Here is a 16,446-nt window from a genome sequence, read left to right as displayed (position 1 = left end):
GCCACTGTATCTTCCTCTGCAGAATTCTAGTAGATAAAGTAGAAAACATAAGTGCAGATGAACATGTTAAGAGAACAGACTGAAAAAAGACAGCTTTAAATCCTGGCTTATGAAAAAATAAATCTTTTCTACTATGGTCAGAGGGGTAAAAGTCCTGGTTCTGGTCTTCAGATATAGGTAATGAGGAAAGACATCCTTTTCACTATGTTGGGGGTGTGAGTTTCCTAAATTAGCGTTAACTTGAAGCCAAGCTATTTAATATTTTTTTATTTGAACTTTAGCTTTAAAAAAAAAAGTCAGAGACTCAAACAAGTTATACTCTAAGCTAGACTAGTCTGCTTTGTTCTAGTCTTAATTTAAACAAACTGGTTTTTCAGTCTCATTTACTGAACAAGAGTCCATTTGTCAACTTTCCAGACACTTCAAAGGCAGCCTCTCTCCATCTTTAACTTTAGCTTGTTAGCTTTCATAAAATCTTTGTGGTAACTTCCCCAAAGTAATGTGATATGTAGTTGCTATGGCCAAAAAAAAAAAGTTCATCTATTTCTGCTGTCACTTTGGAAATCTTATTTCTGCACTGACCCAAATCAAATATCTGCCTAGAAAATAGTTTCCTTTTCTTTGTTCATTCACCTGTAACATATCAGACATCTAACCAAAGTTAATGGGACTGGTGCATCTAGTCTGCTTTGACTTGTGGACGCTACTTAGTGTTTCTGTTCTGGCCTCTAACACAGGATTATTGTGCCAGCAAATTTGGAGTTGTGGGTTTTCATGAATCCCTGAGCCATGAGCTAAAGGCTGCTGAAAAGGATGGAATTAAAACGACATTAGTTTGTCCTTACCTTGTAGATACTGGCATGTTCAGAGGCTGCAGAATCAGGTAAGAAAAACCCACCTTTCTCTTTTCCTATAAAAGGGGGCAGGAGGTGAGGGGGAGAGTAAAGTCATCCTCAAACTTGGCATTGGTTTTTCAGACATTTATAGCCTACCTTGTCATCATAACTATTAGACAGTAATTACTATTTTATACATAAGAAAACTCATTTATATGTATAAAATTAAAGTATAGGACTAAAGCATCATATTGATAAATTCACAAAAGTTAATATGAAATTATCAAATAGGAAAATAGTTAGAAAAGCATTGAGTCAACCTAAGCATCAAAGGTTTCTCTTGTTAAAATCTCACCTGTATTTTATTCAAAATTTCATTGGCCAGAGAAGGCTCACTCTCTCCATTAGAGATTCCCTGTTTCCAAATGATACAAAACATACCTATAACATCAAGACAGAATGTATCAAGATGACTCCTAATTTTTGCTTAAGACAAACAATTGCAAGATTCTTAGAGATCATTCCTTGAGAAATAACTTCATTTCTATGTTAGTGCAAGTAAGGGCAACAGTGGGCAGCAGCTTTAATGTGGGTTTTGATCGTGTAGAACATAACTGACGACAGCAGGGTAAAAAGACGAATTTCTTCTGAGGAGGTCCCAGCCAAGGGTGTAGGCCACCTGCTTTCTTAGAGAAAGGTGAGAGAAGGTGCTCCTCTTCCCAAGTGAGCAGATCCAGAATGTCCCACGTGGAAAGAGCCTGGAGTGGCTCTCTCTAACTTGAGCTAAGGACTGATCCTACAGCCCGTCCATAAGAAGATGAATGAGAGGCTTTGAGAATGTTGTTTAAATGAGTTTGAACAAAGAAAGACAACTTAACTTGTCGAGCTTGGTCAGAGCTTGTTCTTAACATGTTGCTTTTTAACTCCAACATTCCAGCAAAGCAGGTAGGTGGAAGACTATTGCCACATTTGCAAATGGGACACAATTAAATGATTTGTCCCATTCTTAAAAATGAGTCAGAACAGAGTAGGATATAAATAGCCTGACTCCTCATTAAATCTTGTTTTCTTTTTTTCAATTTTGTTTTTGTTTTAGTCTAAGTACTCAGCTGACGTGGTGGATTTTGAGAAGGTCTCTGCAGCACTGAGCATGGTGACAAGTGGGGATTTAATTAGCATAGTCACTTTTCAGTTATCCACATTAACAGAGAAAGGAACAAATAGTGACTTCAAAGTAACAGTTTCTCCAAAGATGATATACAGACTCAAACATCTGTAGGCACACACCACCCCAAACTTTAACTTTATTTCATCAGCCATGGATCTGATAGGGAAATGGATGATAACTTAAAAAAAAATAGTACAGCAAGCTAGTGGGGAGAGCCCTGGAAGAGGAGCCAAGGAGCCTGAGCTCCACTTCCAGCTCTGCCTCTGGCCATTGGTATGCCTTTGGGCAAGTCACTTCCCATTTTTTTGTTTTGTTTTTTTTTTATTAAAATAAGAGGAATGGACTAATTAACATTAACTGAGTAAATGTTCTCAGATTACTTAAGAAAATATTTTAGCATTTGTTCTTTGGTAATTTAAAGGAAGGTTTATTTCTCACGATACCCAAGCTCTGCCATTGCTCCAACAACAAAAATCACCTCCTCGTTTAGTGTTTATACCTCACCTAAGTACAACCTCAACCTTAGCCTTGACCTCCTCTGGAGGGGGCTACAAAAATGATTTGAAGGAATGTTTTTTAGCTTTATGGTTTTTGTCAGATTTGACTATGTTGTACTTTACTAGAAAACAGACACACTTGGCTTTTGTTATGATTTTATTTTTTTTAAAATATTCCATTTCCAGGAAAGAAATTGAGCCTTTTCTGCCACCTTTAAAGCCAGATTATTGTGTGAAACAGGCCATGAAGGCCATCCTCACAGACCAGCCCATGATCTGCACCCCTCGCCTCATGTACATTGTAACTTTCATGAAGAGGTAACCTTTTAAGAATCTCGTTGTGTGCAACATTGTCAACCTGGATGTCGTCTACTCCAGATGTTTTCTGAAACTAAGGTTCTGTTTTTAAAATGATGGAATCTTCTTTCCTTTTCAGCATCCTACCTTTTGAAGCAGTCGTCTGCATGTATCGGTTCCTAGGAGCAGACAAGTGCATGTACCCCTTCATTGCGCAAAGAAAGCAAGCTACAAACAATAATGAAGCTAAAAATGGAATCTAAGAATGTTTTGTCCAGATTGTCATTTGGAGCTGAAGACGATCAAAATGTTTCAAGGCAATGCACATCAGCATCTATCCTGACATTTTCTGGATCCTAAGCCTGTGCGAACTTTTACAAATCAAACTTTTTTTAAATAGATTTTGTAAATTAACTGACTAGAGTACTTGGAAAATGTGATAGGCGAAGATGAACTTAAGTAACTGCCAACAGTGTCCTTTAATGAGGACATTAAAACCAGTAACATTTTTTATAGAAATGCACTGTGAGCTATCTTCAGACTATCGTTGTTGTTGAAAATGAAGAAGAAGTCTAGAGATAGTAACTTTGGTGTATTTCAGGTGTGTTTTTCTTCAAAATTTCTCCAGGACTTATAAATTCATGCAGTTGAGAACTCCTTTCAGCCAACTTTTTGCAACTTAAAAGAATGATGGCAGTGCTATTCTCCTTACTTGTACACATTAGCTCCGATTTGCAAAGATGGTGGTTGGGCTGTTTTCATATATGCATGTATCTTCAACTGTTTGCAAAAAGCAATTTTTAAATCTCCACCTATTCAAAGCTAAAATAATGTTCTTGAGTGTTATGGTAGAAAGCTGAACAGGTCTCTTCTATTAAAAGTTACAATAAATTTTCTAAGCCTAATTCCAGATTTTATATTTGAAAAGCTTTGTTAGTTATCTATCCATCACTCTGGAGACCTAGATGTTTAGGAAAACTTTACATTTTTCTACCTAGGAATTTTGCTGCATAAAGTGTCCTTCCCCCAGGAAGTTGCTGTATTTATATTTCTTTACCTGGATTCATGCCTAAAGTACATAGCAGCTCATCAAAGAACAGTTTATATAAAATTTCCATTTTTGTGCCAACTATGATTAGTAAGGAAAAAAACTTACTCTATGGAGTGTGAAAGGGTGTAAAGAGTCTTTCAGAAGTTTATTCAAATTGTAGAACAGCAGATGACATTTTTACAGTATTTTTTTGTAAAGCAAACTATTTTGTGCCTTGAATTTGGTATCTGTGTATTAGTGAAACATTGTAAAAGTGAACTTCTACCTCTGTATCTAAATGTGTACCATTCATTTGTAAATTACTATAAACTATTCTGTGATTACTTTTTTAGGATGTCTCGTTTAAATAGTGACCAATGTCTATGGCTATTAAAGAAAGCCATCTTTTATTAAATGATCAGGAAGTTTTGTAAAAGACTGATTAAATTGAAAGAACTAACTTCCAGATAACTGACTGTCTGCCTGTCTGTGATTGGCTATGCTGTTGGGAAACACTGTCTGTTTTGCACACTAAGTTCTATCTTAGGCTTTTAAAAATATTTAGGTGAGATGATTTTGCTAAATACATTTGTTAATGTCCACTCTACTTGAGTCTTTTTAAATATTTCATACTGAATGTAGAAAAATAGGAGTTAGGAAAAAAAAGAGTAAAACTCCACCAAACAGCACTCTTGTTCCATAGATTCATTTATGCTACAGATCAGCTCAATGGAACATATGTTAATCCTTCACCCAGGGCTGTGGTGAAGCCTTCCCCAATACCAGGATCAGAGAGGCCCTACCAGATAACCTCTGTATGTATATCTTTAAGATCTATATTAGCAATATAGATTTATGTCTGTAAGATACATGTGCTATATATATCTTTATTTAAATGATTACACATAAGCAGTGTCATCAAAGGTATTTGCATCCTTGGTATAAATTTAAATCACAGATTTAAACAAGCAGTGAAAAAGTGGGATCATAGAGTTGAGTGGTTGTACCTTAAAAAGTCATTTATTGTCATTTGAAAGTCATCCAAGACATTAAAATCTGCCTTTTTTTAATCATCCAAAGAAAAACATTCTACAGCACACTCTAAGATGTAACAAGCTTCAAAGTAAAGAAGTTCTTTATATTCAACACAATTCCTTCCCCATGATTTAAGCGGTATTTCTCCAGCTTTCCTTTATTTCTTTGCTGGTCACCATCCTTGCTATTCAAGGTTATCAACCTCAGCTTTACCTTCTCTAAGCTTGAATAATCCCAGTTTGCTTAATGTTTCCTTTTAGATTTTGTTTTCTTACATGCCACACTATTTAATCATTTTTCTAGTTCATCCTCTTTCTCCCCCAAACCACCCCACACTTCTCTGTATCCTTTTAGTTACCTCTAGCTGTTAAGAGGCAGCTAGGTGGCACAGGGACCTGTGGACCTGGAGTCTGGAAGACCAGAGTTCAAATCTAGCCTCAAACGCTTGTGGGCTATGTGACTCTGGGCAAGTCACATAACCCCTCTCTGCCAGTTTCCTCAACTGTAAGATGGGAATAATAATAGCACCTATCTGGCAGGATGATTATGAGGATCAAGTAAGATAATATTTGTAAATCATTTAGTGCAGTACCTGGCAAGTAGGTGTTTTCTGTCCCTTCCCCTTTACTCCATTATAGAATTTTGAACTAAACAATCAAAGTTGAGTCTGATAGAAAGTATGGTTGTCAACATATTAGATCTAGACTGAATGAGGAAGTCTGTAAGTTCCCTCTCTAGCTTGAGGTTCTTTGGTTCTCTGCTCTGTCATCCATAACAGTTCATGTTCTATACTACATAGTTATCTCAATAGCAGGCTTTAAAGATAATGCTGCATCACACACAATTCTTTTCTGGTTTCCATCTCTCAGCCATACTTGTTCCTGATCATGTCCCCCTGTGTTAAAGTTACTTCTAATTTAGATTCACTGACTTTGTGTTTTCTTTTCCATTATCTTAGTATTTTTTTCTAATATTTTAAATGAAACTTAAGATGCTTCCTTTGCTGAGTCACCTTTTTCTCTCGTTAAATATAAACACTACATCAATTCCATGTTCCTGGCCCTACACAATAAATGAGTGCATAGTTGAGTCAATCACATCTCTTGGACCAGTTTAGAATTGTGAAGCTATCTCCTAAAATGAGTCAGTTAATTTGCATCATTTTTTTGATCAAGTGAAATGATGAAAGTCAAAATTCCCAGGTAATAGGGATATCCAATAATCTCAGTAAAGGCACTAATACAATCATGGGGGTTTTTTCCCATGTCGGAGGCCCTGCCTTTGAAAGAGAGGTCAGTAAGACCAAGTCTGCTGTGAACTGGAAAAACTTGGGGGTCAGACTCAGTTCTACTTCTTTTCCCATGAGTGACACAACTCAGAATTGGGCCCCCAACCCTACCTCCACACCCCAAAGTGAGACCAAATTTAAGGAACAAGCTACTTCTGCTTTTCCTGGGCCTGATCCATTCTCAGATTGAATGCTAGCAGTATTTTCCCCAACTGGCCTCTAGGCCCAAAGGAATGGGGATTGCAACTAGGGTCAGTAATGCTGGTAGATGACACATATGAGCCACAACACCAATGTTAGGTTTCTAGGTACAGAATCTATTCAATTGTTGAAAAATAACAAGGACAATTTCTTCACTAGCAGAACCTGGACATCTTTGTTGTTTCTTTTTGTTTGTTTGTTTTGGGAGAGGGGGGTTGGCTGATTCTCTGAAGCATACCTTGTTTAAACATGAAGACTTGTGAGAACTCTCGGGTTTAGGAAAATGCTTTTCAAATGTCACCAAATGAATATAGGTTCAGCTTAATGGACCACTTTTGTACTCTAAGTGATGTGACAGAGGACCTGCCACTATCAGTCTTTTAAAATACAATTTCCTATCTGGTTACTTGTTAAATCACTAAAAATTAACTTGCCAGGAGCTGCCCAGGGACAAATTTCCTGTGATGAAATTTATATCCATTTTGCTCCCCTGATACCTCACCAAACAGCATGTAGCTTTGAGGCAGAGTGGGAAGTATCCATCAGCCTGGACCATGTTGTGAACCTTGGGCTTGAATTTCGTATATTATGATAGCTACTTTAGGTTTGATTTAATTGGTTCAAAACACTTAAATATTCAGAACTGTCTCCTTAGATGAAAAATACAAAATGCTGCCCGTTTTCAGAATTATGCTCACAACATAATAGTTTCCACTGTGAGTTCTTGAGTACATTGTAACCCTCCAAGAGTTCCAAGGCTTTTAGTTATGAGCATAGTAAAAACTTCCTATTCTCAGCTAAAGGCAGCTGGCTGGTGAGTAAGGCAGATATGAAGAAGGAAATTGACTATCAAGAGCAGTAAAGCCTCTTTAGCCCAGACTCTCGGGTAATTAAAAACACATTGATATGATACTGTTCTTGCATAACATTCATGCACATTTCCTACTTTCTGGCCATTCAGATTGGTCTACCTACTGTTCACTTCGAGCTCTCAGTGGTCAAGAGGGAGAGGAATAATCAGAGCCGAGTTAGCCCTACCCACTTCACCACCATTCACACATACCTTGCCTCCCTTTCCTTCACACTAACCCAGCAGGTTTTTTTGTTTGTTTCTTTTGTGGAATCTAGGCCTGGCTAGCTAGGAAAACAGGGTCTTTGGTTCTGAACATGAAAATACACAATGTCACTGGTGACTTTCATCCAGATGATGATACCTTTTCATTTTTTTTTTCTTTTTGAACTAAATCCTTGATTTCATTGATATAGGGACCTCCAACTATTCGGCAGGTCTTAGAGACTTAAAGCAGTAAAAGGTTAAATAACTTCCCCAAAGTCATGCAGGCAGGATGTGACTTGAACCAAGTCTTCTTGATTTCAAGACCAGCTCTATCTACTGCACCTCACTGCCTTTTGCATATCACTTGATAATAAGATCACTTTATAAGTAGAAAAAATGGTTTGCCTCTGCTTTACCTGAGACAAGAAACTCTCCTAAATCTCCAGCTAGGTGTCTTTTGGACTAGGCGATACAGTGGATAGAGTATTGTGTTAAAGTCAGGAAGACTTCAGTTCAAATCCAACTTCAGACACTTATTAGCTGTGTGACCCTGGGCAAACCATTTAACCTCTCCCTGCTTTGGTTTCCTCATATGTAAAATAGGAATATTAATAATGCCTACACACTATGGTTGTTGTGAAGATAAAATGATATCATATTTATAAAACACTATATAAATGCTAGCTATTATCCCCAGTATTCTAATGTCACTTGGGGTTTGGGGCTCTTCCTGTATTTCATTAAAGGGGTTCTTGGAGGCCTTTTGATATTTTCTACCTAGGTTCCTTTTTATACATTCTCTCCTTAAATGGGGCAAATTTAGAATGCAAAAACAAAATTTTTTTTTTTTAAAGTGCAAAAACAACTGTCCTTTTACCTTGGAGTAGAGCATTCCCCAATAGGCTGCTCCAGCAAATGCATAAATAAGAAGTTTTCTCCCAGTCCTCAGAACAACCAATCAATGAGTTGATTAGGTCGACAAAACCAAATTCATCCATACTACCTACCTATACAAGTTCAGGAAACAAGTATTGGAGTTGTTTTAAATGAAAAAAAAAATCTTGTCTCTGATTTGGAGAGCATTTGAGATTTGGAGTACCTGAGAACATGGTTTGATCAGAAAAGCTTATCCTTTTAGAAGGAAAATCTCCATTTCCCCAGCTCTCTTTCTTATAAAACGAGTTCTCTTTTTTCCAGATGCTACATTTTATTTTTGGTATCTTTTTTCCTAGCTTCAACAATAGGGAGGTGTTGTCAGTTTTCCTGGGACCTACCTCAGGAAACTGAGCTGTCTGTGAAATTTTTGGAACTGGACCCAAAATGATTCTCTCACAAGGGACCCCCTAACACAATCTGCTGCCCTCAGCATTCCTAAAGTACAGGGCCCGGAGGAGTGAGGGAGTCGGGAAGCAAAGAAACTGGCCGGAAAGTAAAGAAATGAATACTGCTGTCACTGAAGGAACAAGATGGAGCAAAAAGCTAAGCCCCATGGGGAGATTCCCTAACCACAGCTCCTCCAGCTGCTACAACTTCCTGCTCAGGCATGGCCTGGGGTTTGTCCCTGAAGATAATTCTCACAGCAATCTGAAAGGCTAAAGAACCATTTCCTCTTCTTACCTGCTAAAGATGCAATGTTGAATATGAATGTGTTGAAGAAGAGCTGAACAATTTGGCTTAATGTATCCACAGTCATAAAATCATAGATTTAGAGTTGCAAGGGATCTTGGAGGTCATGAAGCCACATCCTTTCCTTTTCACAGAGAAGGAAACAGGCCCATAGTGGTGAAGTGACTTGAGTAGAGTCACATAGGTAGCAAAAGTTCTGTGAGACTCAGTTTCCTTCTTTTGGGCTTAGGTTTTAGAAACTTGTGCCTGCCTCTAGATTTTGGCTTAAATGGGCTTAAGTAGCATGTTATGATATCACTATCACCATTACCGTTATAACTGACATCAATATACCACTTCATGGAATTGCTGTGTTTGAGTTAGAAGAGATCTCAATGGCAATCTCATGTTACCCAAACATGAAAGGAATCCTCACTATAACATAGCTGGCAAATGGCTGTCCAGCCTCTGCTTGAAGATCCACAAGGAAGCGGAACCCACCACCGGGAGAGGCAACACATCACATTTTTTGTCAGCTCGAATGGTTTGCAGGCTTTTCCTGAAATCAAGCTTAAATATACTTCTTGGCAACTTCTACCCATGGCTCCTAGTTCTTCCCTCTGGGTCAAATAGAAAAAGCCTAATGTCTTCTCCACATGACAACCCTTCAAATATCTGAAGACAGCTGCTATGTTCCCTCTGAGTCTTCTCCATGCTAAGCATGTCCAGATCCTTCCAGCAATCCTCATGTCACATGGACGTGGGGCTTTTCACTATCCTCGTTACCTTCATCTGGAGTACAATACTCTAGGAGATCTCAGTACAAAGGGCCCATCACCTACCTATTCTTGCAAGCTATTCCTTTCTTACTGTAGCCCCAGATCAAATTCACTTTTTTGGCTACTACCTCCCACTGCTGTGGTCCCTTAAAACTCCCCAGAGCTTTTTCAGAACAACTGCTGTATGTCCACGCCTCCTCCATCCTCTATTTGTGATGCTGACTTGTTGTTGTTGTTGTTGTTGTTGTTCCCCAGGGGAAGACTTATTTCTCCCTAGTGGATTTTATTAGATTCAGCCCAATGCTCTAGCCTGTTAAGATCCTTTGGGATCTTGACTGTCATCCACTGCATTAGCTATCCCTCCCAGCTTGGTGTCATCTGCAAATCTGATGAACATACCAGCTATGTCTTTATCTAAGTCATTGATCAAAATGTTAAGCAGCACAGGCCCTAACACAGATCCCTGGGCTACTCCATTGGAATCCTCTTGCCATGTTGACATTGAACCATTAATACCTATTCCTTGAGTCCAGTAATCCAACCAGTCTTGAATCTATCTAATTGTAGTTTAAGATTTCCAAAGCACTTTACATATATTACCTCACGTGATCCTCATAACAACCCTATAAAGTAGGTACTATTATTATTCCCATTTTATAGACTAGGAACTCAGGTTAATTGACTTGTCTGGTATCACACAACTCAGTAGATGTCTGAAATGGAATTTAAACTCAAGTCTTCCTAACTCCAAATTCAGGGCCCCATCTGCCACATCTTGCTGCCAGAGACATTTAAAATCATGGGCCAATCACACTGGAAAGAAATCTGAAACCATGTTAAGAAAGGGCTTAAGATGCCCATTGACTCAGAGATCACACTGCTGGCATATATCCCCTTAGGAGATCAAAGACAGAACCTGGAAAGAGAGTAGATGCCAACAGATTGAGGAATGACTAGACAAATTGTGGTACATGATGTAACGAAATGTCACTATGCCTTAAGAATTGAGACTTCCATGAATTGATACGAAGTAAATCAAGGAGAACCAATGATGAACAATGCACACTATGACTACACCAATGTAACACATAAATGTGCATACATGTGCATACACACACATCCACATATACCCCCTAAATGCTGTGTAATTGTAATGACAAAGCTTGGTGCCAAAAAAGAAATGCAACTCCCTCCCTTCTTTTGAGAGGTAGGGGACTGCGATGTAGGACATTACTACACTTACCCATTCTGTTTATGTGTCCATTTTGCTTTCCCCCTTTTCTTATTCTTTCTTAAAGACGATGGCTTTCTGGGGAGGTGGGGAAAGGAAAGATATATTTAGAAATGAAGGTGATATTTAATATAGGATCATTTTTTAAAAAATAAAATGATAGGAACTGGATTTCTAATTATTTAGGAAGAACAAAAGCTTCTAAGAAGATGAGTCGAAATCATAACTTTGTTTAGTAATTCCTGTGAGGAGAGTGTCAACTAAAGAGAAAAGAGAGAGTAAGACTGGGCTAGGGAAAAACACAAAGCTCTAACACTTTGGGTGATGGCCTTTAGCTCTAGCTATTTCACTCCTCCTTCAAGGGCCCAAAGTGATGGCCAGGTTGACCACCCAAGGTGTGAAAGCAAGCAGGAAATCTGCTTGGTTGTTATGCATACATTCTTCTTTTGGGTTTGGGGGCTGGGGAGTGAGGAATGGTTAGGGAGTTTCATGTGTGGCTATTTTGACTATTTTGTAACTGTGCCTTGTCTTGGTTGGGCTTTTATGGTCAGTACTCCTTCTTTAATCCCATCTCTTATCAAACCAGTCCCAGGAGGATCTGATGAGGAGGAAAAGAGAAAGGGAATTTAAAAAATTTTTAAAAGATGAAATAGTATCTTTCCATATGCTAGTGAAACTTATCTAGGAGAAACATCTGGAAGGAAGGATGTCTGTATAGAAGGGGTTGGGTCCATTACAAATTTATGTTATCTAATCTCACTGCTACACAGAAATTCTTTAGTTCATCTCTAATTGACCCCCAATCACACTCATAACAACAGATTTTCCAAACCTACTTTTCTATCTCAACGATACCTACGAGATCCCTCTCCCCACCCCCGCCAAAAAAATCCTTATGACCTGGATTCTTATTCTATTGAGACTGAGGCATTTCAACCTCTGTTATCTTTTCTCCTCTAAACCTCAAAGCCTCTCTATACACTTACCCATTGTTTAGTCTCAGAGGACAAAATGGTTCTTCACTAGTAGCCAGGGTGGACCCCTCCTCTTGTCCTCGATCCTGTCTCCTCCCATCTCTTTCAAGAATTTGTCCCATCAATCATTCTCTCTACTTACAATCCATCCCTACCTACCAGCTTGTCTCCTGTTGATTATAAACATGCTCAGCTCTCCCCCATCCTTAACACCTCCCTAATTCTCCCCCTCAATAACCATCCCCTGTTCTCTTCCCTTGATCATGCCTTCTTCTCAAATTATCACATCCTATATTTCTCTCCTTTTCACTGTTAAACTGATAGGAAAAAAGTAATCTATATTTAATGCCTCTACTTCCTACACCCCTGGCAACCCAACCTCCAAACCCACCATTGGCCTGAAACTCCTTTCTCAAAGGTTACCAATGGCCTCTCTATTGCTAAATCTAATTTTAGTCCTCATCCTCCACAACCTCATCTTTTTTGCAGCATTCAACACTCTTCTTGGATATTTTTTCTTTCCTTGGTTTCTGTGACACTCCTGCTTCTTCTTCTAGCTACTACATTTTGGAATCCTTCACTGGTTTACTATGAACCCATATCATAAATGTGAATTTCAGTCAAGTCAACAAGCATTTATTAAGCATCTTGTGTGGCAGGTACTGTGCTAAGTGGTAGGAATACAAAGAAAGGCAAAAACAGGCCTTGCTCTCAAGGAACACATAGTCTGATAGGGTAGACAACACGCAAACAACTATTACAAACCAGCTGCATAGAGGGTAAATTGGAGATAAGTTTCAACAGATAAAAGGCACTAAGATTAAGGAGTATTGGAAAAGGCTTCTTGCAGAAGGTAGGATTTTAGCTAAAACTTGACGGAATCCAGGGAAATTAGGTACCAGAGAGAGTCAGTACAAATGCCCAGAGCTGGGAGATGGAGTAACTTGTTCAAGGGTTATCAAGAAAGCCAGTGTTACTGGATCACAGCCTATGTGGAGGGGAATAAAGTGTAAGAAGACAGGAAGGAGTCAGGTTATGAAGGACTTTAAAAGCCCTTCAGGATCAAATATAAAAAGAGGATTAAATTTTTGCTGGAGGTAATAGAGAGCCACTAGAGTTTATTAGGTGGAAGTAGGGGTGGTGACATGGTCAGACCTGTACTTTAGAATTGACAGCTATGTTGAGAGTGGACTAGAATAGGAGGAGACAAGACAGAGAGCAACCAGAAAGTGTGCATTGATGAGAGCCAGCACCGGGACGGCAGCAGTGTCAAAGAAAAGAAGGGGACATATACAAGAGCTGTTGTGAAGGGAGAGTTGATAGAATTTGGCAACTGATTGGGATGAGCAGAAGTGGGGGGCCAGTAGGGAGGGTGATAAAAAAGTGAGGAGGTAAAGTTGACACCTGAGTTACAAGCCTGGGAGGATGGTGGTACAGTTGACTGGTGAAAGGGAGGTTAGGAAGAAGAGAGGGTTTGAGAGGAAAGATGAGTTCAATTTTGGATCTGTTGAGTTTAAGATGTTTATGAGACATCCAGTTCCAGATGTCCAATAGGCTGTTGGACATGCAAGACTTGACTAGAAGTCAGGAAGTATCCCCAAAGCTTCTGCCCTAGACTCTCAGCTTTCTACTCACTACCTTGGTTGTCTCATCCATTCCCATGAGTTCAATGATCACTTCTATATAGATGATTCCCAAATCTATACCCAACATTACTCTTCCTCTTGATTTACAGGCCTGTATCAACTTCCTGCTCCCATATCACCATCAGGATGTTTCAGTAGCATCTCAAGCTCAACATGCCCCCAAACTGAATTCATCATCTTCTACCTTCTACCACAACCCTGTCCCATTCTCCCATCTTCTTTATGTCTTCTGAGGCCACCACCATTATTCTTGGAACCCATACTCAAAACCTCAATTACCTTTAACTCTTTCCTATTTCTTTTTTTTTTTAAGGCAGTTGGGGTTAAGTGACTTGCCCAGGGTCACACAGCCAGTTAAGTGTCAAGTGTTTGGTCTGAGGCCAGAATTGAACTAAAGTCCTCCTGACTTCAGGGCTGGTACTCTATCCACTGCACCACTAGCTGTGCCCCTCTCTTTCCTATTTCTCTCACTCCCCTTTCCCTTTCCCCAATCCACTTAATTTCCAGGACCTATTGATTTTACCTCAACAATATCATTTATGAGAGCACAGTGGAAAGAGAGCAGTTCTCAGAGTCAGGATGACTCCACCCCTTGACACATACTAGTTGTGTGACTCTGAGCAAGTCACTTAACCCTGAAGTGCCCCAGCAACTCTCTAGGATTATAAATTACAGAGCAGGTACCAATCTCCATTGGTATGAGGATCTACACTCAAAGTTCCTTACATCAATGAAATCGCAAATCTGGATTTTAAAAAAAAGAAGGGGGGGGAGAAGGGCTCTAATATCCACTCTCTCACTTTCATCACTTCTTATCCAGACTATTGGATTAACCTCTTAAATAGTCTCTGTCCATTTAGTCTCTCTTTTCTCTAAGTCATCCTTCTTAATTATTATTATTTTTTTTTCAGGCAATTGGGTTAAGTGACTTGCCCAGGGTCACACAGCTAGTAAGTGTCAAGTGTTTGGTCTGAGGTCACATTTGAATTCAGGTCCTCCTGACTTTAGGGCCGGTGCTCTAGCCACTGCGCCACCTAGCTGCCTCATCCTTCTTGACACATTTACCAAAAAAGATTTCCTAATGCACCAATCTGACCATGTTATTACCCTGTTAAGACTCCCCATCAATGTCTCCCTAACACCTCTAGAATGAAATGCATGCTCTTTAGTTGGGCATTTTTGAAAGGATTACTAGACTCGTAATTCTGGGGACTGCTGTAGATATAATTCACCTAGGTTTTAACAAGGTATTTGACCAGGTCTCTTATGCTATTTTTGTCAGTAAGATAGAGATAGGTAGGCTATATGATAATATGTAAGTAGGTTCTGAATTAGTGGAATGGCTTGTCTAACAAAGTAATTGTTAGTGTTAAGTCAACTGAAAGGAAATCTTCATTCTGGTGCCCCGGTGATCTGTGTTTGACTCTTTGATAATTTAAAAGTTTGGTTTATTTTTCAGTGATTTTAATAATATGTAAGGGTGGCCTCAAAACCACCTCACCCATTTTAGCTTTGATAATTTAGCTAGATGAGAAATGCCTTAATTAAATCAGAATAGACTTTGGATTACATGCTAAATGGTCTTTGACATTGCACAAGAATTGTATTTGTGTTCAGCTAAGCTTGTATGCAGAGGTAACTTGGCCATGCCATGGGGATCATTTATAAATCATCAAAGGAGTCAAAAAGAGATGAAACTCCTAAAATCAGAGCATGTGGCTTTCCAGGACACTCCTAAAAAGGAACCACCTAAAAAGAAGGAGAGGCCTTGGCCAGGTCTCTACCCTCTCCCCACCATCACCATCTTTTATAACCTTGCCAGCTTTGAAGTGTCCAGAGGATATTGGGCTTTCCTCTCTTCCCATTAATGTCCTAGCATACCACACAGCCAGCAGCTGCCATTGGTGTCCTAAATAGCATCTTGAGACCACCTGGCTTTAGGGTCTACAAGAGCCAAGAACAGATTGGACTCATAGCCCTACAAGAAGCTTAGTAATTAGAATATACAAGACCTAAGGAGAAACTTCTTGAGCACCTCATGAATAGGAGAAAAGGACTTCCAGCAATCAGGAACTGTGAGTTTCCCCATAGACATATGTGTTCTCTCAGCTTGACTCCCTTATCCCTGGGTCTCTGTATATATCTGAAAGAGAATGTGTCACAAATGTTGGAGGATAGGCAGATGAAAGGTGTTGTACCAATTGTTCTTATTACATCACCTTAGTAAACACCCTTTTCTAAAAGCTTGTTAAAGCTTGAAAACTAAATAGATTCTTCTCTGTCTCTGTCTCTGTCTCTGTCTCTGTCTGTCTGTCTCTCTCTCTCTCTCTCTCTCTCTCTCTCTCTCTCTCTTTCTCACCTTTCCTATCCTGCATTAAAAAACCAAAAAAAGCAAACCAAAAATTCCTGCCATAAACATGTATAGTTAAGCAACAAATTCCCACGTTAGCCACGCCTAAAAAATATATGTCTCTATCTGTATTCAGAGTCCATTATTTCTCTATCAGGAAGTGGGAAATATGTTTCACCATGAATCCTCTAGAATTATGCTTTGTCATTGGTTAATGGTCATTGGTCATGTTCAGAACTCTTAAGACTTTCAAAGTTGTTTTTCTTTACAATATTGTTACTGCACAAATTGTTCCAAATGAATGGATAAAGTAAATGAATGAATGAAAAAGCATTTATTAAGGGCTTACTATATTCCAGGTACTCTGCTATGCCCTGGGGATACAAATACAAAAACAGAAAGTCCTTGCTCTCAGGAAGTTCAAATTTCAATGAGAGAGACAATACATTGAG

At 39.1% G+C, this 16,446-nt stretch overlaps 1 protein-coding gene across 1 annotated transcript in view; it reads left to right on the top strand.

The window, feature by feature from the left end:
- RDH10 (retinol dehydrogenase 10) overlaps positions 1-4,299 on the top strand; it is a 36,577-nt gene extending 32,278 nt beyond the window's left edge. Inside the window, exons 4-6 of the mRNA XM_020971020.2 lie at positions 738-883; positions 2,688-2,819; positions 2,938-4,299. Coding sequence (XP_020826679.1) covers positions 738-883; positions 2,688-2,819; positions 2,938-3,061 — 402 coding nt within the window. The 3' untranslated portion in view covers positions 3,062-4,299. The remainder of the gene's footprint in view (positions 1-737; positions 884-2,687; positions 2,820-2,937) is intronic.
- The last annotated feature ends 12,147 nt before the right edge of the window (positions 4,300-16,446 follow it).

The sequence above is a fragment of the Phascolarctos cinereus genome, unplaced genomic scaffold (genome assembly GCF_003287225.1).
Source record: "Phascolarctos cinereus isolate Bilbo 61053 unplaced genomic scaffold, phaCin_HiC Scaffold_4;HRSCAF=312, whole genome shotgun sequence".
Lineage (NCBI taxonomy): Eukaryota > Metazoa > Chordata > Mammalia > Diprotodontia > Phascolarctidae > Phascolarctos > Phascolarctos cinereus.
This window is presented reverse-complemented; position numbering and strand designations above follow the sequence as displayed.